Source organism: Amphiura filiformis, chromosome 9 (genome assembly GCF_039555335.1).
Source record: "Amphiura filiformis chromosome 9, Afil_fr2py, whole genome shotgun sequence".
NCBI classification, from domain to species: Eukaryota; Metazoa; Echinodermata; class Ophiuroidea; order Amphilepidida; family Amphiuridae; genus Amphiura; species Amphiura filiformis.
In genome coordinates, this window is record NC_092636.1 from 66871490 (window position 1) to 66898584 (window position 27095).

The 27095-nt window shown below is 38.1% G+C and overlaps 1 protein-coding gene across 1 annotated transcript; it reads right to left on the reverse strand.

Annotated features, from left to right (window-relative positions):
• Positions 1–19430: 19430 nt before the first annotated feature.
• Positions 19431–26569, reverse strand: LOC140160234 (uncharacterized). Its single transcript, XM_072183510.1, has 4 exons — positions 26431–26569; positions 24613–24894; positions 20373–24276; positions 19431–19930 (listed from the first exon to the last, which is right to left on the reverse strand). Exons 1-4 carry the CDS (start codon positions 26489–26491, stop codon positions 19780–19782), a joined length of 4398 nt encoding a protein of 1465 aa, XP_072039611.1. The 5' UTR covers positions 26492–26569; the 3' UTR covers positions 19431–19779.
• Positions 26570–27095: the final 526 nt, after the last annotated feature.

Sequence of the window (27095 nt, forward strand, 5' to 3'; positions counted from 1 at the left end):
CGCAAGAGCCTTCTGATGTCCTGGAGCAGGTTCTTCTGCATTCTCAAGTTGGCATTTCCTAGCAAAAGTCTGTCCTAGTATTTCAGCCTTCTCCTTTGCCGTGGTGTAGACCTGGTTTTCACCACCTTTTGCTGCTCAGGCTTCCATCTGAAAGCTCTTCCCTCAGCTTGTTGTTGTACTTCCTTCTGGCATGTTTCTCAACTTGATTGTATTCCTGGCTTCTGCAAACCAATCCTTGTTTTCTTTAGTGTTGTTTTTCTTTATCTTCTTGAACAGGCAACGCTTCCTATTTGCAGCTCTCTTGTAGCTGTCATCAAACCAAACTTTGTCGCAGAGCAATACATTCAAAAGTAGTGTAATCCTATTACATCACTACTTTTACTGCGAATAATACTTTCTCTACAGTGACCATGGTGGTACCCAACGCATTGCAGAGTTTATTGTTCTATTGTGTCCGATTTAAGCTCTGACATATTGGAAAATGTTGCCAATCAATATTCATAAGAATGTACATTCGACGTCCAGTTTTCGGAATTGGGTGACTTGTGTCTGGTAGGTGTAATACATCTGACTGGGCGTATTAATTACGCTTAGCGCATAAAGGCATTGGCATCATCCAATGGCTGCCTAGTGCTGTTATGTGTTTAGTTTCTATAGTACTTATTACTAAATAATTTATTTATTCATTTATAATTCATTATTGTCACGCAGCACAAGAAATCGGTGAGAATTGTTGAACAGATGATAATTTACAAAACAGTGATGCTTTCTGCGTTTCACGCACTATCTTTAAGAAACAGGTCTTGTTCCACACTATTCCACTTACTCTTTGGGAATTATCATTTGTGCAAGAACCTTGTTCAGTAAATGTTCACATTCTCACAGATTTCTTCTGCCAATTATTAGACTGTGAATCCAGCAAGCTGTTCCAGGTAATTGCATTTTGCTGTTGTGTCAGTTGGACAACTTCTTGGTTACTGACATGTGTTTAGACTTTAGAGTAAAGTATTGAAGTAATCCTGTGTGTAATTTTGGTTCATTTTGATGGACAAGGTTTTAAGATATGACCTTGTGAAAATATTATAAGTTACTTTTTTGGCTGAGAGTAGATCAAACCAATCACAAGACAATCGGAAATACCAGCCAGGGACAGTCACAGTCAATATCGGATAGAGCGCCCTGCTCGCCGATGAAACCGATGAAGTCGTCTGCTCAAGGTTCTGCTCAAGGTTGTTTGTTGCCGGTTCGTTATAAATCAAACCCTGAATTGCTCGCTATGAAATAAAACGCGGTACGAAAAACAGCACCAATATACCAAATTAGCCCAGAGATCTACTAATTGATAGACGAAGTTGAACAAATTATGTACTTAAACAGATTAAATTTCCCAGTTTACCCTCATTTTATGTATTTTTTGCTTAATTAAAAGAACGCAAGGACAACATCTAATTTGGTAGGTTTCGTCAGTGTTGCCCGATAAATTCTACCATTTTTGCTACACAGTTGGCTTCATTCGCCAATCGCCATTGTGGTATGACAATGGGACTAATGTAGTAGATTAATGAGTTTGCTTGCCTTTATTATTCAGCTATATTGTGCTAAAACAATAGTACACAGTAAAGTTGATTGTGCTAAAATATGTAATTCATTTAAATTTATTTATTCATACATTTGGTGCTGTTTTTGTTAGGATCGTTTCATTTTGCAACGGTTTGTTCAGTGTGATTTCCAATGAAACAGCAATCTATATCGTATTGAGTTGGATTCACTTCCACGGGTGTGTACGGGAGCGTATACACGTGGGTTCAATGGTTGGTCACGCTGTGTACGTGGGCGTTCGTCACGCAATCAGGCTAGCGGTACTTTTTGAGAGTACTAAACTAGAGAGGCGCTCCTTCGATCGCAAAAGTGAGGACAGTGTGAGCTCGGGACCTTGTGTAACTAATCGCTAGCTTGGCCTACGTCATTGATCTTGGCCCACATTTGACTCATTTCAGATGACGTCATTACGCTACCTTAAGTTGGCAGACCGACGCCGCAATAAAAACGTCTTTTCTCATCTTTTCTCAAGTTGTAAGTAACTATCTCTTTCATAGATGACCTAATTACCTTTTAAAACAAAATATATTGTAGATTTACCTATTTAGGCTAGCCTGGTACTCTGTTCAAATTGCCCATACCAATTCTGACGACAAGACCTGTGTAACAGTCGCGATCCCCTACTTTGCAGGCGTCAAGGTCACGGTCTGCCTACGTGACAAACAGTGCAGGTCAGTCAGGGTCAGAGGACAGTTGCAATCTGTGCATCGCCCTCTTCGTAATAAAGATCTGAGAATCACTTTTTTGTACCACCGATATGCAGCTGTCAATCATTATGCACAACGAGTGAGAATAACTGGGTCAATATATTAAAATTATAAAAACAATTCTAAATAGGTAAATATACCATACATTTTGTTTTAAAAGGTAATTAGATAATCTATGAAAGAGATAATTACTTACAACTTCAGAAAAGATGAGACAGGACGTGTTTATTGCGGCGGCGTCTGCCAACTAAAGGCAGCGTAAGATTGAACGACGTCATCTGCAATTAATGACGTAGCCAAGAGTCACCTAGCTCTTACACAAGTCACTGTCCTCACCTTTGCGATCGAAGTAGCGCCTCTCTAATTTAGTACTGTCAGACGCTATGTACATTCAAATGAAAATTTTATAGTGTCTATGTTCCAATTAATTTGGATTTGACTTTAGATTTATTGGAAATTATAATATTTATTTTGCCGGGAGAGAATAAGGTCGAAATTTCATTTCAGTTGCTTTTAAGGAATAGTTGGCACCCTTCCACGATTGCCAAAGTATACCCTTATTAACGGGCCGGGATGCATCCTCCGGCGTGTTATAGTAAACACCATTCAAATTGCCAATAAGACAAACTTGTGAATTCCCATCGTCAATAAACCACCATCCAGACTCTAACGGAGTTGCACAGTCGTCCTTCTTTGGTCCCTGGTCTTTGACAGAGAACTTACTTGAGTCGGCAAGTGTCAGCGAGTCTCCTTTAATTAAAGAGAGAGAGAGAGAGAGAGAGAGAAAAAAAAAAATGAATGTTTTTATTTATGGAAACCTTGCAAATTGTGATTTGAAAAAGAGCACAGTCCTGTCAGTTAAAGGGTGTTAGAGCCATTTCATAGGAAAAGGTAGTCCCTGCAAACTCTATGGACCAAAAAAGCCTCACGTAAGTAAGCCACGATGGGAACCTTGCCATGGAAATAATTTCCACAGATTTACACGGTTATATTTATATACCCTTATTTGCCTTTATTTTCATATGCCTATGCTATATTAAATCATGAAGGATTGCTTTTGGGCAAAGAAACACCAAAAATACAAAAATACGTTTGTAAAAACATTTCGGATTTGTTTAGTATTTTGGTGATTTTAGGGTCGTTTCGTCGACCGTATCACACAGTGCTGTATTTTGCTTTTCATTGAGAGAAGAGCTTAATTTGTTCTGAGCTTGTTCTCTGGTTTGCTGCTGAGTTCTATTTGAACTTGCATCTACTTTTTAATTTGAAGTTGCTCTTAAACCACCGCATGTAGTTTTCGCTCTTTGATTCATCCTTCGGCGTGTTATAGTAAACACCATTCAAATTGCCATTATGACAAACTGGTGGTAAATTCCCGTCAATAAACTACTATCCAGACTAGAATGGAATTGCACAGTCAACCTTGTTTGGACCTTGGTCTTTGACAGAGAAAATAGTAACCTACATGCTTCATAGAAATCAAATACACATCTACGCAATAATGCTTGCATATAATTATTTTCTGTCAATAAGAGAGCCCCAATATAATGACAAGTTCACTTATTTCTCTCATCTGCCTGATTTGAGTATAGGCCTATTGACAATAAGTGTCCATGTATGAAGAAGTATGAGTAAACATGATTTTATCAAGGCTTTATTTGCATGGCATTAAATTGAATATGATATAGTGATATTTGATTAGAAAGCTTATTTTGTTTGAAGGCTAGTTACAAACACCACAGGTTCCTTTTGCATACTGCATGTTTCTAGCATGTCTCAGTGCTGGTAAGTTTTGAACGTCATTGCATCATGGTGTGATATGCCTAGAATTTGTCAAACTGGACCTGTATAAGGACTTCTGTACACCACAAATAAAGTTCAGTAAAAGGCTAAACAAGAACTGTCTTTAAAAAAGACAAGATCATGGATGAAGATCATGTTTCATAATTTTGCATTAACAAGTACTTTGAATGCTAGTTGTTTTTTGTGTGTGGCACAACTAACCGGTGGGAAATATCAATATTATTGGTAAATACCACTAATGACATACTACTATACTCAAGAATTTTCATGTTGAAAGCTGAATTGAAAAATGTGTACTAAATAGGTCTATATTTAACTCATACTCAATGGAAATCACATCCACCGAGTTCCACGACAATCCAACAATCTATATTCAAACGACCTTAAGAATGTTTGTTACTCAAGGGTGATCATATTAACCAAGTTTCATGACAATCCAACTATCTACTGTTAACCTTGACATGACCTTGATGGTTTAACAACTCAAACGATTCTCTTATAAATGCATCTACGCTCAGTTTCCACCTCGATACACCCGAGCACACACACCTTTCCAAGCACGGAGAGTCTAGCCGCTACGCAGTCTGGATTATACTATACGGTGAGTGCATAGTATCATAAGAGCTGTGTAAGATATAGTGGAAAATAGGCATATGTGATTGGTTTTGTCAAAACCTCAAGTGTTCCTTCATCCACTCAGAATTTTTTATATCGAACGAAAGCTATCACTTCCCCCTAAAAACACTTTTTACATTAGGTCAACAGATAACGCAATTCAATGTTTATAGCAAGGCAGTGTGGTAAATCTGTTGAAAACGACCTATCCCAGCACAATTTTTTACCAAATGTAGGTTTTAAAATTCAAAACCTCAAGTGTTCCCTACAATATTTTTCCAATTTTATATCATTATATGAAAGAGCATACTATTGTCCTAGGAACTATGACTTTACTAAAGAGCGCTTACGGTTATAAATTCAATGAACTACTTATGACTTTGCTAAAGAGCGCTTACAAATTGATATGGTAAACTCTCTCATTCATAACTCCAAACTTCTGTCTTTTTGCCTTTTCTGTCTGTTACCATTTACCATTATTTAGTACACCACATTATTAATTAAATGGCTAAAACTGAAAAAAAAATATGGCTCCTGCAATCCCTTAAAAGCATTTTATTTTAAATATATTTATTCGCAATGTATAGCAGCTTCATATTGTCAACTTGGTAAAATGCATACTCGTAGCCCAATCTTGCACATCATAGCTCCCAGTTTTGTTTGTGGTTTCAAAATATTGCAATTAAACATTGGTTCTTTTAAATATGAGATGCAAACACCTTAAGTGTAAGTTCATCAGGGTTAACCCGCCATGGCGGAAGAACTCGGTTCCTGTAGGTGGCTTAAAAACCTTAATGCGAACTTATTTTCCAGAGTCAGGATCACTATGCCCTCCCAAATCACTCACTTATTGTCAAGTTAGTTGCACTGTAGTTAGATATGAAAGTTGGAACAAATTACTATATACACCTGATCCGCGAACTTTCTCTTTTTAAAGATTATTATGTGGTCCTTGGAATTGGTAATTTGTATCATTTACTGATCCTTGATGTGTTTTGTGTCCTCGTCTGTTACCTTCGGACCCGATCGCTACAGATCCGGAACATAATGTTCTGCATATGACTCAAATTCGACAAAAAGTGGATTTATCCCTCTCTCGGAAACAAAACTTTTAATTTACGGAGCTATTTTTGTTGTATTAGGTTCATCTGGATTGTTCATAAATACTATTTGATGGGAATTCATACTATCAAATCCATACTATCAACAAGGTATGTCATCAAAAAATGGATTTGATAGTATGGATTTCCATCAAATAGTACGGAGCTATTGTTTTCAAAGAATTGTCGTTGAAAAAACAAAAACAACACAAAGTACAGAATCATCGTTGAAGTTGAAAAGCGTCACATCCTGCACTTTGATCGAAGCTCATTGAAAAATGTAAAAAATCTTGCTCTTTTCCATCACATAACTTGTACATAGGGTGGGTCCACTTGAGAGGTTTTATTGAAATCAAACAAAATGACTTGAAAAAAACCAGCTTGGTAAACTTACCTGCAGGTCCACTATTTATCAAATTTCCCAGTTTAATATCTCCTCCCGAACCTGAAACAAGGAACTCGTCGTACTCTTGGTGACTCATGGCTTCATCAAAGTCCGTCAATTCAATCCGCAAACGGCTGAAAGGTTTACCGAAAACTTTATCCATAATGTCCTTAAGGTGGAGTAGACCCCACCAAAATTCACCGCAAAGGTCATTACCAAAACCCGCATTGTAGCTATCCCAGTCCTGGTTAAAATCTACCGAGCCATTGAACCGTCTTTGAAATACCTGTAAGAAAACAAGGGTCATTATAGTTCTATTTTTGAAAAATCGCGTTCCTAGCTGCAAGTTTGCGTTAAAGTTGGCAACCAGCTTACTTTTGTTACTTTGGGTTTGGTTTTTAGTAAAAACGTTTTAATAACATTAAATGTCGGGTTATATAAATGTCTTGAAAACGTTTAAAAGTTTTGTACGAAAACACACTACAACATTAGTTTTTCAAATGTTTTCAAAATGTTATGGTAAAATATTTTTGCAAACATTTTGTCCCAAATATTGTGTCGTTTTGTGTTTGCTGGGTAACCACACATTTCCAAAATAGAACCAATCTATAGAAAGCAAAATTATACTTGCTGTTGAGACACCTCCAATGACGTCACAGATGTAGATGCCGCCAAACAAGAAGCTGTTGTGGCGTCCCCTTAGTTCCGGGGGTTCAGGAGGTTGTCCCAAACAGGGTCGATGTCTAACTCTTTGTAACGGTTCAGTCTGGGTCTTTCAGTTCTAATATGGATTGCTTCCAAGACCCTACGAGGGAAGTCCTTGGACTTCCTCTCTAACACTTTTACGTTCCCCAGTCAATCTGGTGCCCTTTGCTCATGTCGACGTGTTCCATGATCACTGACTTGGAACTGACCGCTTTGGATTTATGTTCTGTTAGCCTCCTTTTGAGCTTGCGTCCAGAAATCCGTCCAGACCAATGTATAGGGAGTCGCAGTCTTTGGAAAGGATGCTGTACACAACACCAGATTGCTTTTCTTGTTCTGTTTGTCCTGAGTGACAAGAAAGCTGTGCTAACACCTACAGATCCTGTTTGGAACAACCCCCCCCCACCCACACCCCCACCAAGGGTGCGCCACAACATCTTCTTCTTTGACGTCATCTACATCTGTGAGGTCATCGGAGATGTCTCAACATCATCACTACCAACAACAAATCTTCAGAGAAATAACATCCGCTGAAGACGCCTGTTGATCCGGTGAAAGCGCTCCGGTGAGTGGAACAAATTTGAGTTGCGTAGAAGTATAATTTTTCTTTCTATTTACGTTTACCGCTACGTATGAATATACATCATTTTATAGGGCCAATCTAAGTATCGACCGTACTATTTTTGGACTAATGCCCCTTCGGAATAAAAAAAACTAAAATTCTTAACGAACTATTGGAAGATGATATGGGCATTATTTGAAATTTGAATGAGACCTACTCTATTTTAATATTTGCACCATGGTTCTGTAATGAATAGCGTCCTCAAAAGACTTCCGACCCATAAATAAATTGTTTGTAGGAGACAAATAACATGTTTATACCAATGCGAATAATTTTGTTTACTAAACACCATGGACATGATGGAGTTAGTTGGGAAATAACATTTTGTACCAAGAATGTTTAAATACTTCATGCATTTCATTGCTTCCTGTCCATATGGCACAGTGTCAACACCCTATATTATAAATATTTTTTTCATACAGCTCCATACTCCGTTGGTGAGATCAATATTTTATTATTGACATAGATAAAGAAAGTTTACATATGCATTGTGATATACACGTGTGATCGAATATTCAATACAAGCACCTGGATTTTAGGTGAATGGGCTATTTGTGTTCCTTTATATAATTGTAATTCTCAAAATTAAATATATCACAATTTTATATCGTAATTAATTTCAAGTTAGTGTATTAAAAACAAAACCTGGGGTTTACCTCAAAACAAGTCGAATTTCCTTGTAATAGCAACACCATATGGGATACTAGAGCATGCGCAAAACGTAATAATTTGTAGAATAGAACTTGGTGGTATCTCATATGATAGTCGTACTATGCTTAGCCTGAGTCTCTCGGCCTATCTCGAACAAAATCGCCATGCGTAGATATTGAAAAACAAGAGGATTCGCCGTACTATCACGGCAATTTTTGACACGAAGATATAGGGATGATGACGCTGTGGTAGCCTATAAGACGATATAAGCTGATATATATATTGCCAGCCACACGCTTGCGTCGACGCATTGCTCCATACGTGTTGCTGTAACCAATTGCCTCCGCATAGTGACAAGAGGACTGATCGATTCAAAGTTGAGGCAAGTAAATGGGCCAAATCTACAATTTTCACCTTTTTTGCATAAATGTTTAAACAATATGAGACGTAAATATTGTTTTTAGCCTCTGTCGTGTAGACAAATCCAACGAGCCAAGTGATGGTCAGAATTCAGACGGCCATTACTGGGTCCCGTCTGCACCAAACTGGTGTTGTTACTGCCCAATTGGGTGGATTAAATACGCTTAAAATCAATGTTGAAGTGTATTATGATCATTCTTTCTTTTGTCTACGTGTAACATGGGTGATGGAATGCAGTTAAATATCCCCACCAAGGCCACATCATTTTACATTTTAGGTGGGATAGACCTAAGGGGGGCCAGCTCGGGGCTCGTGCATTAGACGCATGAAAATCTCAGTACGCGTGCATTATTTTGTACAATTTTACTCCCAACAAGTGATACTCATGTATTAACCTATAATTAGATGAATTGATTTTATTCCTATAATGAAAATAGACTACATGTCGTGCTATGATGATGCACATGGTGTATGATTCTTTTAATGTGATTATATCTTAAACCCTGTAATATATACCTTATTTTTGGAACCAACTTGCAGTTGCATATAATGTATTGTAACAATGTAATAAGCGTTACTGTGCGAATTGAATTTCCGCTCTGCGTCTTGAAAACAAAAACTGGCGAAAAATTGAATTTTCTTGGGTTAAAAACGTGAAAGATAATAATGAGCATGCGCAGATCGTAAAAACTTGTCATTTCAGCTAATGAATGGAAACGCTGTGGTATCTTATATCATCCCGGTGATGTACTTAGCCTGAGTCGATCGGCCTATCTCGAACAAACTCCCCATGCGTGGCCGTTGAAGAAATCAGTGGATTCTCACTACTATCATGGTAATTTCTGACACGAAGGTAAAGGTGATGATGCCGCTGTGCGTTTTTCCAAGTAAAACAATAGTACAACCACGGCTAAAAACAATATTTATTATCAGAGTATAAGAAATGTTAAATTTAAGCTTACAAGCCATCCTCCGCCATCTGTTTCCATATCACAGTAGGCTAGCTCTAATCTGTTGTCAAAGTATAGCTGGTATACGCCGCTTGTTTCGTAGCCTTCAAATCTAGCATGGAGACAACTTTCGAACTGTACATTATAAGCTAAATAAATGAATGAAATTAATTATAAAAGAAAGAAAGAATGAATGAATGAATGAATGAATGAATGAATGAATGAATGAATGAATGAATGAATGAATGAATGAATGAATGAATGAATGTTGGCAAAAACTGTTTGCTACAATAAGCTGATTATCTATTTGTTTTCATGAATTGGAAGACATTCTTTGTTGTATTACTGAGCTCAATCATCTGAAATTACTGGAGCATGAGCCACCCAGGATGGTGGCTCAGCATATTATTTTATTAACAGAAGGTTTTCTCCAAATTCGTTTCCTAATGTTCTCCTTTCCTTTGCGATAAACATTTGAATATAGCAAACCCGTTAATATAGTACACCCTTGCATTTAATATTTATGCTGATTAACGGAATGACTTAACAAGCGCTTCCCAAACTGTGGTTCACGACCCTTCTCTGGGTGTCGCTGCCTCTTCCAAATGGGGTCGCGGAAAACATACATCTCCGTATAGTGCAGGGTATCATTGAATTGAATTGGTCGTGTAACCCCAATTTGACACATTTTAGCATTTTAGCTTCGCGCGCATTTGTCCCGGTAATGTCATTCTGGCAGTAGATCAACATGATCAACGGGACGACTTGGAAGTTGTGCTCCCTTTGGAAATTGTGCCCAGTATGCCGGAAAGTAACAGCATTATATTATCCTGTGGATCACGCCAAATTTGGATCACGGGGAAAAAAACTGTACGTAATAAAATTATAATCAAAATAATCTTACTGAAATTAGGGCACGACGAATATATTTCGGCTGGTCCTGACATATCTGCATAAAATATATAAAAATACATTGGTTACGTCTTATTTTTGACCTTCCAAATAATTTGAGTACTTATCACGGAAAACACTACTGCACGGTTTCTAACAGGGCTGTCAACTCTCACGCATTGGCGGTGAGTCTCACGTATTGGGTCACTTTATCACGGTCTGACGCCAAGGTAGTATAATCTCACTCCTAGGTAGTAAATCTCACGCCAAATGCTGGAAAATGAGTCAAATCTCACGCATCGTCAAAATAATTTGTTGTCCCTACCCAACTCCATCTCCCACCCCCACCCCCACCATCACCCCCACCCCCACCCCCACCCAAACGCTTTTCAGATTCTCGAACACCATGCCTCAAATAATCATGGGTCAAAAGGACAAATCCCGGTACGGCTCTGTCTCACGCCAAGCAATTCCAACAAGTTGACAGCCCTGTTTCTAAAGTGTACATAATGTTAAATTGAAAACGTGGAAGTTGAAGATGGATAACAATGGAATACTTTTTCGCAAAATTCCAAGACTGGTCTTGTAGAGGTCTGCATTAACGGCACGGGCTAAATATTAATTGGGGTGTGTCGGGAGATGGTGTAAAATAAGTGTATGACAGAAAATGTGCTTTCCATTAGTTTACATTATGGCACTCATAATGTAGTGAATAAGCCTAAAATTTGATTTGATTTTTGTAGGGGTAAAATTTTTGAATTTGAGCAACATTATTCTGATATTATCAAATTCATTGAGGTTTGAGGCGATTTTACTGAACCTGAATACCAATAAGTTTTTGTCTGAACTGAAATGCACCTGTGATCCACCAGTTTTGAAAGTGGGAGGAGCTTTAAAAATATGGCTCTTAAAAGTGATCCGGGAAAGTGATAGGCACTCAGAAAGTTTGAATGGTCCCCTGAGGCCAAATGTTATAAACTTACTGTTCACAAAGAAACAGTGTGAGTTCATCGGACCAAAGATAGTATCTTTGATCGGACAACCAGGAATCCACAGGGTTGTTTTTGTACCGTAAGTTTATAACATTTGACCCCAGGGGGCCATTCAAACTTTCTGAGTACGTACAGCTTCTAGGACTCCCATTTTAAGCCCCTGTTCAAAACCTTGGTACATTGTAAGTGTATTTCAGCTGTGACGAATGCCAGTTGCAGACGTTGCTGAAGTTTAAGAAATATCACCTCAAACCCCAATAAATTTGATAGTAACAGAACCATGTTGCATAAAGTCTGAAATTGTGTCCCCGCAAAGCTCAATTCTAGGCAATTTCGCTACATTATGAGCACCATAATGTAAATATATGGAAAGCACATTTTCCATCAAACAATTATTTTACACCATCCCCCGACACACCCCAATTAATATTTAGCCCGTGCGGTCTATGCATATTCCGTCCAAACAAGTCTTGAAATTTTGCGAAAAATATTCCATTTTAAATGTCAAGTCTGTAGCATGAAACTGTTAGCGTCAATCATCAGTGATGATGTAGAGTCTGATTATCTGACTATCTTCGAATTTAGAAGGCAACTAGCGTTAAAGCAATTACTGAAGGCATTCCCCAGGAATCCATCCTTGGTTCTCTGTTGTTCATCTCTATCTCGAACTATTTTGTGTTGCCAAGTGCAAGATAAAACCAATATAAATTCGAAGATATGCCTCTATTAAACCATCTCACATTTTTCTTCTTTGGAACAACTACAGGAGAAACCTGAAAGCGTTTACCTACTTGGAGCAAATACATGTTGTGGATACCTATGCTCACGATTGGCAAAAACAGCTGGCCAACATTTTGAACTCCGTTCATTGAGAGCAAACTCACACATATATGACATAGGATAACAGGAACATGACTGACTATATAGAAGCACAGATAGAAGCATAAGCGTATGAAGACTACCATCGTCTTTTCTTCATACCACCTACAGTAAACAAAACTCTAGAATTTCCCGGGGTTATGATAAAAATAGCCCGGGAAAATACGAACTTGATGTCATATCTCAAGTTTGATGGCAAAGCCTATGGCCAAAATGAAGGTTGGGACCGTCAATCGAGTCACCCACCTTCGATTGGAAAAAACGAAAGACAATAAATATCCCAGTGGGCACAGGTTAGGATTTCGACGTTGAATCAACGTTGATACAACGTCGAAGTTTCAACCTAACCTGATTTCAACCTGATTTCAACCTAGACGTTAGTTGAAATCGGGTTGAAATTTCAACGTTGATACAACGTTGAAATTTCAACCCGATTTCAACTAACCTCTAGGTTGAAATCGGGTTGAAATCAGGTTGAAGTCCATCAGGTTGAGGTCCATTTGCAAATACAACGTGATTTCAACCTGATTTCAACGTCGAAATTGATTTCGACGTCGAAATTTCAACCTGATTTCAACGTGATTTCAACGTCAGTTGTGCCCACTGGGTAGGCTTACCTATCATTTAATCTGCTGACATAATATACATACACTATACACATGAAAACACACATAACAAGTGGATATACTTGAACCATGATTGTATAACTAACCTGTCTCCTTTAAATAATAAGATGGCAAGAGAGAGAGAAACAAGTTAAACTGAGTTACATTATCTGATTATATATAATATCAAATCATCTGCAGAAACACAAAGACGATTTGAAAATTATTACACTTAGTTCTCTGGGTTAATAGGATAAACAAGTTTTACTCTTTCCCCAGAGTAGGCCAGTGCAGATAAACGTTGAAAAAAAAACAGTGCATCCGGCCGCTCTTCTCCAACGTGCCTCTTTAGCTCAGTTATTTAGAGCGTCGTGCTAGTAATACGAAGGTCGCCGGTTCGAATCCGGCCGGATGCACTGGTGTTTTTTTTCAACGTTTATCTGCACTGGCCTACTCTGGGGAAAGATTAGAACTTGTTCACCAAGACGATTTGGCCCTTTTACGTTTGTAACATTTTGATAGATATAGCTAACAAAAAAAGGACAACAACATTGACAATAAGATATAAAATAGGCCTACTCATAATAAAAAAGTAATCTATATTTTGTCCTGCTTGTGTTTTGCTCATTTGGCGATTTGTAACCTTTTGGACAAAATGTATGAATGTTATAGTATATATCAGAAATGAAATGAAATGGAACTATAATTTTATATCACTGCCAGAGCTTTCCAATGATTGCGACTTTTTCTTGTCCTTGCACTGTGATATGGTGGGCTACTGGTTATTTTATAAACCAAATATGATTATTATTTTCAATTAACTAATTCACACTCACCCATTCAGATGGTGTTGAAAATATTTGACAATCTTGTTGTGCCGCTAAATTTGTTTGCAGATCACCCAACGATGTTATATTCATTAAATCGCATGTTGGCGCTGGAGATTCACAGAAATTGAAGGAATTGCAACCATCTTTGCGAAGACACCTGTCAGCACAATGTAATACATTCACACTTTGACAGGTGGACAATATATCACCGCTATAAACCTGACCAGTTTCTACCCGATGGAAGGATGAACTCTGGAATTGAAATGCCGCATTCGTCAAGACAAATATCGGAATGATAAAAGTTGCCAGAATTGGACGCAAGCCGATTGTCGAGACTACCTGATGATTCTCCATGTTTGATATGTTATGAATGTAAAAAACGCATCGTTTTGGTTTAAACGCTCGATACGTAATGAAGGTGAAACAATGATTACGTTTGATTAGGTTAATAATGACCTACATATACAGGATGACACCATGACCTACATATACAGAATTTCAAGATGACCTACAAAGACAATGGGCTATTCCAGACAGATAATTTCGCAATACATGTGTAGAGGATTGGGAAATCGAGTTTTAACTATTCAAATCCATCTTCTGTGTGACCAGTCTTTACACCAAAATTCATCTATGATCTTGATTATGAGCTAAAATGTGTAAAATCCTAACGTTTTACATGTGTCGAGGAGATTTGTTTTAAAAGCAGGAGACTTTCCTGTAAAAAAAAACCCTGACATAATATGCCCCCCTACACGTGACACATACTGGGAGAAATATAATTTTTTGATACTGTTTTGTATAATATATAATATATTATATAATCACCTACAAAAAAGAAAGAAAAAAGAATGAAAGAATGAACAGGGACTCGAACCTGTACCTATGGTTTAGACTCAAAGTATTACCTAGTCCAGTCAGAGTCCAGCCCACTAACAAGGACTGTTAAATGACAAAAATTTAAAAATATCAAGTTTTAATAATTTGTCACAAAATTTTAATCATATCCCGAATTTCAAAAAATCAAAATTATTTGATGTCAGAAGGACATTCCTCGTATGCAGAATTCAACCCGATATGTCTGATGTGCTCTCATGTCCCAAAAAATTTACTGTCGAAACATTCATACCATAGCCCTTTGCTTGTTCCTGTTTGCATGCATTTGTAGCTTTATTCTGGTTCTTTGTTGTTCAGCGATGAATTCTTTTGTAGGAGCGCTACATAAACATTAATGTCTGTACATAGTGTTCCTGAAAGATGAATTTTGACAATTGACCCGTCCGTTTTTGAAATAAAAGAATTGTACGAAACTACCTCATTTTCAATCCGTTCCACGGAGTCAAATATCTATAAATGACCATGATGACAATAGACGCCTCATGCGCTAATAATGCCCAGAGCACTCTGAATACAGATCATCGATTGATACTAGTATTTGAATCCATGGACAGGTTTGAAAATGAGGGAGTTTTGTAGAATTCTTATATTTTAAGAAAGGTATGGTCAATTGTCAAAATTCAAAAAGTATGTGATAGCTGATTTATTCCTCAACCACACCAGTTATTAGTTATGGTGTTAAACATGTTAAAATATCCAAACAATTAAGTATCTGACGATACATGTATAATATAAAGCGCTGTTTCATATCCTCTATGGGTAGGGCGATATTTATGTGGAATGTCCCAATGACGTTATAAAGACGGAATAACATTGGATAATCAGGTTAATTAGTTCTGGAATTTTGATTCAGATGTCACGTCTTGTCATGCGATATTAAATCGCAATTACTATATAGGTCATAATAAAAGGCGGGCACATCTCCAATTACACGATTTGTATTGATTAGAAAATATAATTAAAGCATTATATCCAACAAAACAATAATATTCAGACATGATTCGATTGTACGTGTTGCATTGACAACTAGAGGAGGGGAACAATGATTACTATATATATGTGTTTATTGAGCGGTCGATTTTCATGTCTACGCCATTTTTTTTTTTTTGCAAACTTTCCATCCAAATGTCAGCAATACTTGTTTAAGTCAAGTTTGTAAGGACAGGCAAAGATGATTTGACGAGGACCAGGGCTGTCATAAACTTTCCGGAGCTTACAACTCCTTACTGCGTCAGAGCATGTCACGTGACTCACGTCACGGTTCAACGGTCTCTGACCAGTAACAAGTATCTTTCACCAGTCCATCTACCGAGTGAACAAGGAATAATGCTACATTCCAAAAGCTCTCATATTTCCGCCTTGATTAATAGTTTAGTTGTCTTCATTAAAAGAACACATTCTTTGTCGGTCTTTAATTTGCTCTATACATGGTTATGCATATTATTTACAGATGGACTCAGATATTTAGCGCACATTCTTAAAACTCGTAGTTTCTACTTGGACAAATATTGAAGGGATTGGATACAATCATTGCGATAAATGCGTCTTTTTTAAATTCTGATCTTCTTAATATATAAAAGATAAGTTTTGTAACGGTTATTTACTGAAGGAATACAGCATTTACTTTGAACACAAACCATTCATATTCTACAAAAAAAGGTAATGACAAGAGTTATTTAAATATGTTCAATGTTAAAAGATTTTAACTCATATTACACTAAAAAATGAAATTGATCTTATAGAAATAATTATGATTGTAAATGAATTGATACCAACGTCAGCTTACTATTACTGTATTTATTACATTATACATGACTGTGTCCCCTTGGAGAGAATACGCAATATAGCCAAGGAACTACCCCCTCAATTCAGATCATAGTATCTAGCTTGATAAATTTCATTTTGTAAAAATTCATTTTCAAAATTTAGTCCTGCATTTTATTTACGAACATGGAATTAGCCTATCGCTGGGGTTGCTAACATTTCTTATGACGCATGGCGTAATATATTTTTTAATTTGTGTTTGCCAAAAATTATATTTTTCTTCTCTTTAAGCACAGAAAGGTGAGTTCGTATAAACTGAGTGCACACTTAATCTTGCTTTTTATATTTTTGTTCAAATTTAGATATCTGAAACCTTCAGCATTTTTCATGAAATTTTAAACCACTTACAAAAAGTAAGTCAAAGACGCTTTTATAAACTTATTACATAATTATACCATATAATGATATGGGATTCTCCCACCCAGTAGCGTATCCAGCTGGGGGCAGAGTTCCCCCTAACAAATATAAAAGAGAAAAGCGCCCCTCTGACAAAGAAGTGAAACAGAAAATCGGGAAGGCAACTGAAAAGAAAAGGGGCGAGGAGCCCGTTTTTCCGAAATTCAAACCGATTGGCAAAATAGCCTAACATACACAATTTTTGCGCGCTACGTCATGTACGTGCGAACATTGTACAAATAAAGCCCTTTTCACTCAAATCATGGGCCAAAATAGTGTTAGAATACAAAATTGTTGCGCTACATTGCAGCAACATCAAAAACGTTCATCAGTACATAACTATCACCCTCGACGGATCAGTATCCGTCGGGGTAATAAAACTTAATAAAACTAAACTGAAATGAACTGCAGTAACAACACACTACAAACGTAAATTAGTCAAAATAGGGCATGATGCAGTCATGTCTACAGTAGAATTCACCGCGAACTTTGCAGGACTTAAACCCCATTAAAAGCTATTAAACCAAGATAACACTCATTGAAAACAGCTCAACTGATTAAATCAGATCTTCTCTGGTTGTGCACATGTGTCTGTTTTATATGTGCGGTATCGCAATGAGCTGGTATTATAGCTTCAGTTGGGTAACCGATTATAAAGGAAACGCAAGGAAACAATGGTATGTGGACCTTTGTTCACGAAATGAGACAATGGTCTGCTTTTTGTTAACCAGCATTCTTGAAAATGAGCAACATAATGATTGTTGACTTAACACGGTTTGAAAATAATTTCTTCATATTTTTTGGTGTTATCTGTCGTTTACATATCCTTCCTAAAACACCAAAGTACGCATATTTCCAAACATCTAAATTAGCTAACAATTTAGGACATGTTACAAAACTATATTTTCTAGAATTTTAGAGGAGTACTTTTAATATTGGCCGGTTTTTTTTCACACAGCGACGTTAACTAGGCAATGTACTATTACCTATAACATACACTAAAACACCAAAGTACGAATATTTCCAAACATCTAAATTAGCTAAAAATTTAGGACATGTTACAAAACTATATTTTCTAGAATTTTAGAAGAGTACTTTTAATATTGGCCGGTTATTTTTCACACAGCGACGTTAACTAGGCAAATTCCCATACTTCTAACGTACGCTATTTGTAGAGGTCACGCGTCAATGGTAAGAGCACTGTGTATTGTGTATAGGAAAACAGTAACTGCAGTATGGTCTTATTTTACTAATTTTTGACTAACAAAAATTAGTCAAATAGACCCTTTTTGACTAAATTGCGTTTACAGTTCATTATTACAGTAACAGCAACAATAAAAGCAACAACAACGCGGCCAACAGCAACACATAGCATGAACACAAAGCAACAAAAAACCAATCTGTAACATCGGCAACACACATAATTTGTATGCTAACATTGTAACCAGGTTTTTGTATAAAGGTTTTGTGATAAAGCGTTGTCGTGAACCATCACACAATGGAATTGACGTAAATTACACATCACATCTAAAAGGCAAAGTGTGTAGTGGGAATTTCCAATCCAATACCGTTGAAGGTTTAGGTACCGTATCTGAGTATCATGGTATACGAAAAGAATAATAATAAATATGCTGTTTCATTCAACGGAATTCCCAAATAAAATCTTTTTGCCTCTTGGTCTTAATTTCTATTTTCTCGCAGCGTGAAATTAAAGTAGTCATTATGTTGCGAAATATGGAAATAAAAAAATGCTTTTATTTGTCATACATTATATATTGCCATGAAAAGAAATATACAAGGTGTCCCATAAAAAGGTTACATGTAGAAAATGAACCGCATAATGCTCTCGTATCTCAAATTCCGTAGCACGGTAAGTGAAATATGTATAAATAGAATCGTCACCTGGATCATTACGCTACAATGCACATTCATTATTATTTAGAATCGTCACCTGGATCATCACGCTACAATGCACATTCATTATTATTTAGAATCGTCACCCGGATCATCACGCTACAATGCTCATTCATTATTATTTCCTAGGTTTATTTGGAGTTGACCTTCACGATAAAGTGCCAACTATTGTAAAATAAACTAGTGGCAAATGGTTGTCATAGACCACAACCCTAGCTGGGGCATGTTGGTGTTTTGGAGGTATCTGACTCCTGCAAAATGTTCAAAAATGTTCCTCCCTTGAAGTGTCATAAATTTCTTGACTCCGTTGATGACGCTACACAGGAGTCATTTGACTCCCAATATGGGGTCATTTTAGACATAGAGTTGCGTAGTGGCTGTACTCTGCTTCTAGAGCAATCCAGACTCCATTTATAGAGTCACCCTGACTCCATTACAGGGTCACTCCGACAGTTTGGAAAATTTTAGCTCAAAATAATATACATCAAGATTAAATTCAAAGTATATACCTAACCTTACTTTGAGTTTCACGCCATATAGACGATCGTCAGACGACAGGATGAAGAAATTTAGGCTGAACCACCATCCCTTAGGAATGGGAGAATATACATTCCATGGTGTCAACAGCCAAACTATTCAGACGACTCTGAATGTAGAGGAAATTGACTCCCCGGGTAGAGTCAACTGACTCTCTTGTGACAGTCAGGTGACTCCTTTTGAGAGCCAGTGCTTGTTTACACTACTTTGAGAGTCACTTGACTCCATTCTGGCTATCAGTATAGTCATGAGGTTTATGTCCAGATAATATAATTCTAAGATTTGACCCAGATGACCTTTAACCCGACCCCTGCCCCTGCAAGATGTTCCATAATGTTCCCCTGGTCATGAGGTTGGCTGATTTTGCTTGATCGCATCGCATTTGTCTTCCAATTTTTCAATCAGGCTCGATTGGCCTTACTTCACTACCACTGAGGAGTAGACATGTATAGATACATTAGTCCAAATTTAATGATCCACAGATGCTATTAAAGTCAAAGTCCTTTGTCTCCTGTGTATTCTCCCTTTCGCTGTAGAGAAGTTGCAGAAATGGTGCATCTAACCCTAGTGTTTTGTACAATTCAGTCGAGCAGTATTTGGAGCTATACCTGTAAATAAAAATACCTTTTAAACACCAGGTACACGTTAGGCGTTTAGCCAAATATTTATTATTATCTCCATGTAAATGTTCAGAAACATATTCTCTACACATCATTTTGCTTTGTCATAAAAAAACAGCGTGCTATAAATTACTAGCATGTTTAGTTGGACACAATTGGGAATTCAAGTTTAATTTTACTAACTATTTTATTTAATCATCGTTATTAACCAAAAGAAGAAAAACATGTAACCCCAAGATCAACTGAGATCCATACCGATCTCAGGCAAGGGTAAACATAATTACAAACAGCAAATACATATGGGTTATTCTACATGTTTATTATTTTAAACTATGATATGCATAAAATTCAAATCGATGGACTGAATGTTTCCAAGCACTAGCATATTGTGGGGTTTTGTACCGGGGTTTTATGAAGCAATGAGACTCACCCAAGATACGAAAACTGCTTCTGTTTGCAAACTTCCACCAGATACTGCAAATCTCCCGGATTTAACTGGAATCTAAGAAGTGTCAGACGGCTGAGATTCTTTGATGAGGCCACGTGAGATATGAAGTGTTTGATGCATTCAGGTGAAATTTTCTCTTCTTCATCTGCATCCAGGAAGAGAGTGTGGAGTTCGAGAAGATTATCCAAGATGATCGACATCTGGGATAAGGCTGTCGTTGAATACAGCAAGTGATGTAACGACAATATTTGCAAGTGTTGCAAATATACAATTGACAAAATTGTATGTCTCTGCAATGGGTCGATTTGACTACTCATGGAGACCGTCAGAACGTTAAGTTCAGTAAGCTTAGGAAGGATCTTACGCAGGATCGTTGCGCTCTTCTTGTCCATTCCATTGCCATGGATCTGCAGTTCAGCCAACTGCTTTGGGAATTCAGTGATGAGGTTAAGCACAATAGCCATTGCAGAAGCCGAAGCATTCATTTCTGCGATGTTCAAGTTTCGCAACGAAATTCCTAACAAGCCTTCTATTAACGATGGTAAACCGTTGCCCGCTTTGTTCGCGGAGATATCAAGAGCTTTCAGTTTCTTGGTATGCCTGAGAATCGTTAACTGAGCGATATGGTGGTCATTCAAATTGGTGCGATGTAGCCGCAAATCCTCCAACGATGAAAGATGTCCTTGTTTTATTATTGAAAGCAAATGTCTGATTTGGTCATGTAGAGGTATATCAGAAAGATCAAGCACTTTCAGAGTCGTTCCTACTAAGCCTTGAAAAACACACAACAGATCTGATTCTCCATTAGATGGTTGGTTTTCCAGAGTCTTGCATAGTTCCGTATAGCACATACCAGCTACGTCAGAATGTCCGTATACTTGAGTATACACAGGAAGATTTTCAAGATCATTGTATGCAGCGACGCCCTTCCCAAGTTCGTTGTAGAGTTTTAAGACAGGGCCTTTCTTAGGCAAACAGTAATCGCCTCTTCTTGGAATGGGGGTTATCTGGATAGATGTCAAGTTAGCGTTGGAATCAAGGCTTGACAAGAAGTACCCCAAGTAAATGACAGCTGCAGGTGACATGCCAAGAAAATTGACCTGACCTGCTGGGAAAAGATGTGTCAGGTGGGATTTGAATTGTCCACCAGAAGCACTTTCAAAGTTACATCCCAGGCATAATTCAATATATCTTTGAATGTGTGTCCATTCGTTGATGTCAGCTACTTTTTCGTAATACCCTGACTGTAGCGTATGAGGTAACTCCTGGATATGTATTTCTGTGAGGCGCTGAATGATGATACCGGCTACGTCGGGATTAGCACCGCATGCAAATCGAAGTAACTTGGCATGCTTTAAGGCGTCATCTATCGATTTCAATTGGTGAAGGATTGAAATCACCCAATCAAGATTCTGCTGAGCAAGATAGTCTGCTGCGCATTTATCTTGGGCGGACTCGTGAAAAAACGTGAAAGTACAAGGATGTTTTAAAGAAACAAAAATCTCTTCAGCAGAATCAGTGCGGTGTAGATTCTCAGGAGCTGTGTCGTCTAGCTTAATGTAAGCGGCCTGATCAGATTGAACTCTCCGATGTTTTTTTTGGACTGTTACTGTCTCATGACTGCCAAGTGCTGTGGTGCCTATATATTCCAAGGCTTCGGACAGTTCATTAGATATCATTTCAAGTAATGATCCTGAAGATTCATTTCGTTTGTGGCGATGAGTAAATTGATTCCTCGCAGAAACACTTTGTCGAGATTTATCATCACAAATAGTGGCTTCGCATTCCGCTGTTTTCGCGTTAGATGACGTAGACACAGTGGGCTCTATATCGTCAGTAACGTGCACGATGAGCTCTATATTGCCAGCAGCAGATTCAATTGGCTCTTCTACATCGCCAGCAGCAGACAATGTGGGCTCTACCGCAGCAGACATGGGATGGCCTACAGCAGCAGACAAGATGGTCTCTACAGCAGCTGACACGATGGGCTCTACAGCAGCCGACACGATGGGCTCTACAGCAGCCGACACAATGGGCTCTAAAGCAGCCGATACAATGGGTTCTACAGCAGCCGATACGATGGGTTCTACAGCAGCCGATACGATGGGCTCTACAGCAGCAGACACGGTGAACTCTACATTGTCAGCAGCAGGTGCGACGTACTCTACATTTCCAGCATCAGACACGATGGGTTCTATATTGTGAGCTGCAGACACGATGGGTTCTACAGCAGCAGACGCAATAGGCTCTGCAGCAGCATACGCGATGGGCTCTATATTGCCAGCTGCAGACACGATGGACTCTATATTGACATCTGCAGACACGATGGGTTCTATAGCAGCAGACACGATGGGCACTACATTGCCAGCATCAAACACGGTGAACTCTACATTGCCAGCATCAGACACGATAGTCTCTACAGCAGCAGACACGATGGGGTCTACAGTAGAAGATACGATGGGTTCTATATTAGCAGAGGCAGCCACAATGGGCTCTACATCACCAGATACAACGGGATCTATAATCCCAGCAGCAGATACGATGGGTTCTATAGCAGCAGATGCGATAGAATCTTCATTTCCAGCACCAGACACGACGGGCTTCACATTATAAGTAACAGAAGCGATGGGCTCCTTTAGATTTTGATCAAGTTTAAGCGGCGGATCAGTCAAAAGTCGTCGGCGTTGAGGTCGGAGAGATGGTGGCTTGTTGTTGGATTCTGACGCATGAGTTTTGGGCAAAACAACAGCTCCAGTATTCTTGATCAAAGTTCCAGAGCACATTAAACCCATTTGCAAGGCTTCTGCAAGTACCGGTGCTTGCAGTTCTTCAGCTAACTCTTCAGAGGTAAATTCTCTCTGTACTTGCTCTTTCAACCATAGTCCTTCAAATGCAAGCCTCCCAACATTGCTAATTACCTCACTAAGTTTTGCCATTTGAGTTCGCTTACTCTTCCATGGAAAGAGCATCAATTTTGCATACTTTAACAGATTTCCTGATCGAGCACATTTGTGCATATAATTGAATAATTCTGAATATAATTGGCTCGTAACCTCCGATTGCCAATCACCATTCATACTCTTCCAAAATCGGCAAAGGAGTGATATCATAACAGGATGTGATGCAATTCCTGGAAGCATATCATGCACTTTTAGGAAATGGATCAGGGTTTGTTTTTCATTCTGTCTAAGCCAGTCGAATCTTTGCTCGATGTATTTCAACACAATATCCTCCGAAAACCCACATACTTCAAAGGATTTGTAGGACCGTATGGTGTCGAAATCGAACGGTGTCCAGATGTATGTGGTAACCATTACAAGAGCTTCTTGGAGTATGTCATGGCTGATAAGATTTGCGATATCATGGCTGAGATGGTGTTGGTTATATTGATTATATCCGCAGAGGAATATAGCAATATCTGATTGATGCGTGTTGATAAAACCCCGTAGCTGCTCACACGATGTCAAGGTATCATTCGGCAGAAGCTGGTCTACAATGGCTTCCTCGAGAGTCATTCTCTCCATTTTACTTAAGTCTAAGATGAAAAGTAAGGGAATGTCTTTCAGTGGGGAGATTTCATCTCGTGTGCTCCATTCATGTGCTAATTTAGACACTAGTGTTGACATGCCACAACCTTTGCGACTTGTTATTAAAATCCGTTTGTGGCTTTCATCGTCTTTCGTTGTAAATATTTCATGATGAGACGGAATTGATTGCTGAAGGCACTGATCTTCATCTTGGTTCCGATGGATTTCTAGTGGCATAAATATCTGATTTACGGGAAGACCATTTATATCACCAGGATATTGCGGAATTTTCAATAACCACTTGCTATAGGACCGCTCCAGCTCCTTCCTGCATTTACCAATGTCAAAATCGGTGATATCTGGAAAAAGTTACGAATTGAAGGTGTCAGATAATACGCAAATACATATAACAATAGTAAACACAAAAATAACAACACCATCTTTGATAACATTATCGCACTGCAACAACAGAAACGATAACATCATTATCACTAAAACGAATATCAACAGCAATAACACTAGTCACAATAATTACGTCCGAAACAACAAATAATAATATTATTAAATACCAACGATAACATCAATGGAAATGTCCAAACTCAAATTCATTGCCACCTGCAGATATTATCGCTCTTATCTTAATTTCACTGAGAATTACTACTTAATTGTAGTCAAAAACAATTAAAACTACTTACTTAATTTTTGAGCCAGTAAATTTTCGGAGATGCTTACTAGACCAGTCTCTCTAAGCGCTTCTGCAAGTTTTGTGATGCAGTCTTCCGTTGTCGATTGGTCTTGGACCCAATCCTTGAACAAGCACACCATGGCCGTAAGAATGCTGTCCTTATTGTCAAATTTGTAGCGTTCGATATCCGGTATTGTAAAGCCAAGTTGTAAAGCAACCTGAATCCAGTCCTCAGGACTTAGTTGTTTAGCAATAGCCAGTAACTCACTATCATCTAGTCCCACTCTTGTTTCTATGACAATAATCAGGACACAGAATCAAGGTAAGTTTCGTAAGTATGTAAGTAAGTAAGTAGGTAGGTAGGTAGGTAGGTAGGTAGGTAGGTAGGTAGGTAGGTAGGTAGGTAGGTAGGTAGGTAGGTAGGTAGGTAGGTAGGTAGGTAGGTAAAAGCAACGAAAGAAAAAAGAATAAAGTAAGGAAGGAACGATATTCAACATGCAAAGGGATTACCTGAAGACGGAAAGCTTAACGCGGTAACGATATACAGTGCGAAATATAATTATGGTACCAGTTATGTTTACTCTGTATATCCTAAACAAAGACAAGTGTGTCAAAATTAAAACAAGCAGCGGTGATCTAAAACCAAAGGAAGGAATGAAAACAAAAGTTGCACTTTTATGTTCTAGTGATGATGCTAGTTTTAATGTGCTATTCAACTGATCAATGGAAAGCACGGCGCTATATAGTTCTCTTGTTTGAGAACGCTTTGTATACCATTTCAACGAATGGGGTCTTGAACTTAAGCTAAAAGATGCAGCTATTGGCTGCTTGTTCCAATTATGCCATATCTGTATTTGTTTGGGACATACAGGGATGACCATAACTGGCACCTAAATTCTTTTGCACACCACAGCCTGTCTCAAAAAACATTGTGCAAGTGAAAAGCGCCCTCTTTGACAATTTGTCAGTGTTAAGGGCGCAGTCTTTGCTCTCAAATACCGTGTGTTGTGTTCAATTTGCTTGTTTCAATCTCGAGATATGTTTATCACAATTGTGCCACTTTTACAAGGGAGCTGTACATGTAAATCAATGATAGCTGATGTTGATGCGTCTAATGCACTCCCCCTTCATGGCTCGTGCATTAGACGCATCAATATCAGCGAGCGTGCATTATTTTTTTTTCTAATTTCTCTCCCAAAAAGTAAATACGCGTTCATTAACCTATAAGTGTGAAATATTTCTTGAGTGACAGTAGATCAGTATTTACCATGATAAAATCATTGACATGCACATGTTTTTAATTTTTCAGCAGAATGTGAAATATTTATTTATCTTTTAACCTGTTTTACCTTTAGTGAGAAAAGAGAATCATTATTCCTGTGTCATGATAAAACAGTAAAAACAGTTTTAAAAATTGCACTGTTGTGTAATTGATGCATTCTTTTGATTTCACGAAGGAACGTAACTCTTGATAAACTTGATGCTATCACTGATTTACTTTCACTGATTACTTACTGAAAGTCCTCTTCCCTAGTAAAAGTGGCACAATTGTGATTTTACCCTTTCGTCGTTAACTAATCAATTAAAGCAAGCAAATTGAACAGAACAAACGGCATTTGAGAGCTGGGACTACGCCCTTGACGTTGATGTAAGCATCATGTCACAACGGTATTTTCTAATTGCCAAAGAGGGCGCTTTTCACTTGCACAATTTATTTTGAGACAGGCTGTATAGTCCTGCCAAAACACTTTAAACTGATAATGCCCTACTGGCTACTGGTAAAAGATCGTTATGTCATCAAAATCGTTATTAACATATTAACCCATACCTGTTCCTGCTAACACCTTGGAAGACGATATTCCTCGTATTCTAGCTATGACATTCCCCATCGCTTCTTTAGCAGTATTCTAGCTGGAAATAATGACAAACAAAGATTAAGAAGAAGAATTACCCTGATTACACTTCAAAATGACGGGCTCATTGTGATTCTTTATACATGTACACTTTGCAGTACACTACTCCCGGATACTACTGTATGGCATTGAACTCGACATGCTTCACCAAACAAAGGCAAATCTAGGTAAACCAACCTTACTTATTATTTTACTCGTAACAATAGTATTGGCATTGTGTGTAAGTTACATGTACATAGTTTTTAAACACACTAGCAATACCACGTTCCATATTCGATCAAAAACCCTACCTTTTCAGTTCAAGCAGTCCCACGTAGCAGCATAACACAGCCTAAATGAAATCAATCACTGCAAATTGCACATTCGAATTTGTTAACGATCAGTACATCCAAACTTTCCATATTAATTATGTTTCTTAGTCGTCGCGTTGAAAATGGGAAATCCTATTTCATAGAATTTATAGTAATATTAATATAGGAACGTGCTATGTCAAGCCAGCGTTGAGCTTGAGTGACTCCCAGACCCCGGGGGTACGGTACTCAAATTTTGTTTTGGTAGGAGGTGTCTCCGAGAATTGAAG

Bases quoted from the DNA above. Each gene is read 5' to 3' on its own strand.
- LOC140160234 (XM_072183510.1), bottom strand. From the start codon at position 26,491: ATGGGGAATGTCATAGCTAGAATACGAGGAATATCGTCTTCCAAGGTG. The intron at 24,895-26,430 runs GTATGGGTTAAT...TTATTGTCATAG, and splicing joins CAAGGTGTTAGCAGGAACAG to AAACAAGAGTGGGACTAGAT. The intron at 19,931-20,372 runs GTGAGTCTCATT...TTTTATTTACAG, and splicing joins AAGCAGTTTTCGTATCTTGG to GTATAGCTCCAAATACTGCT.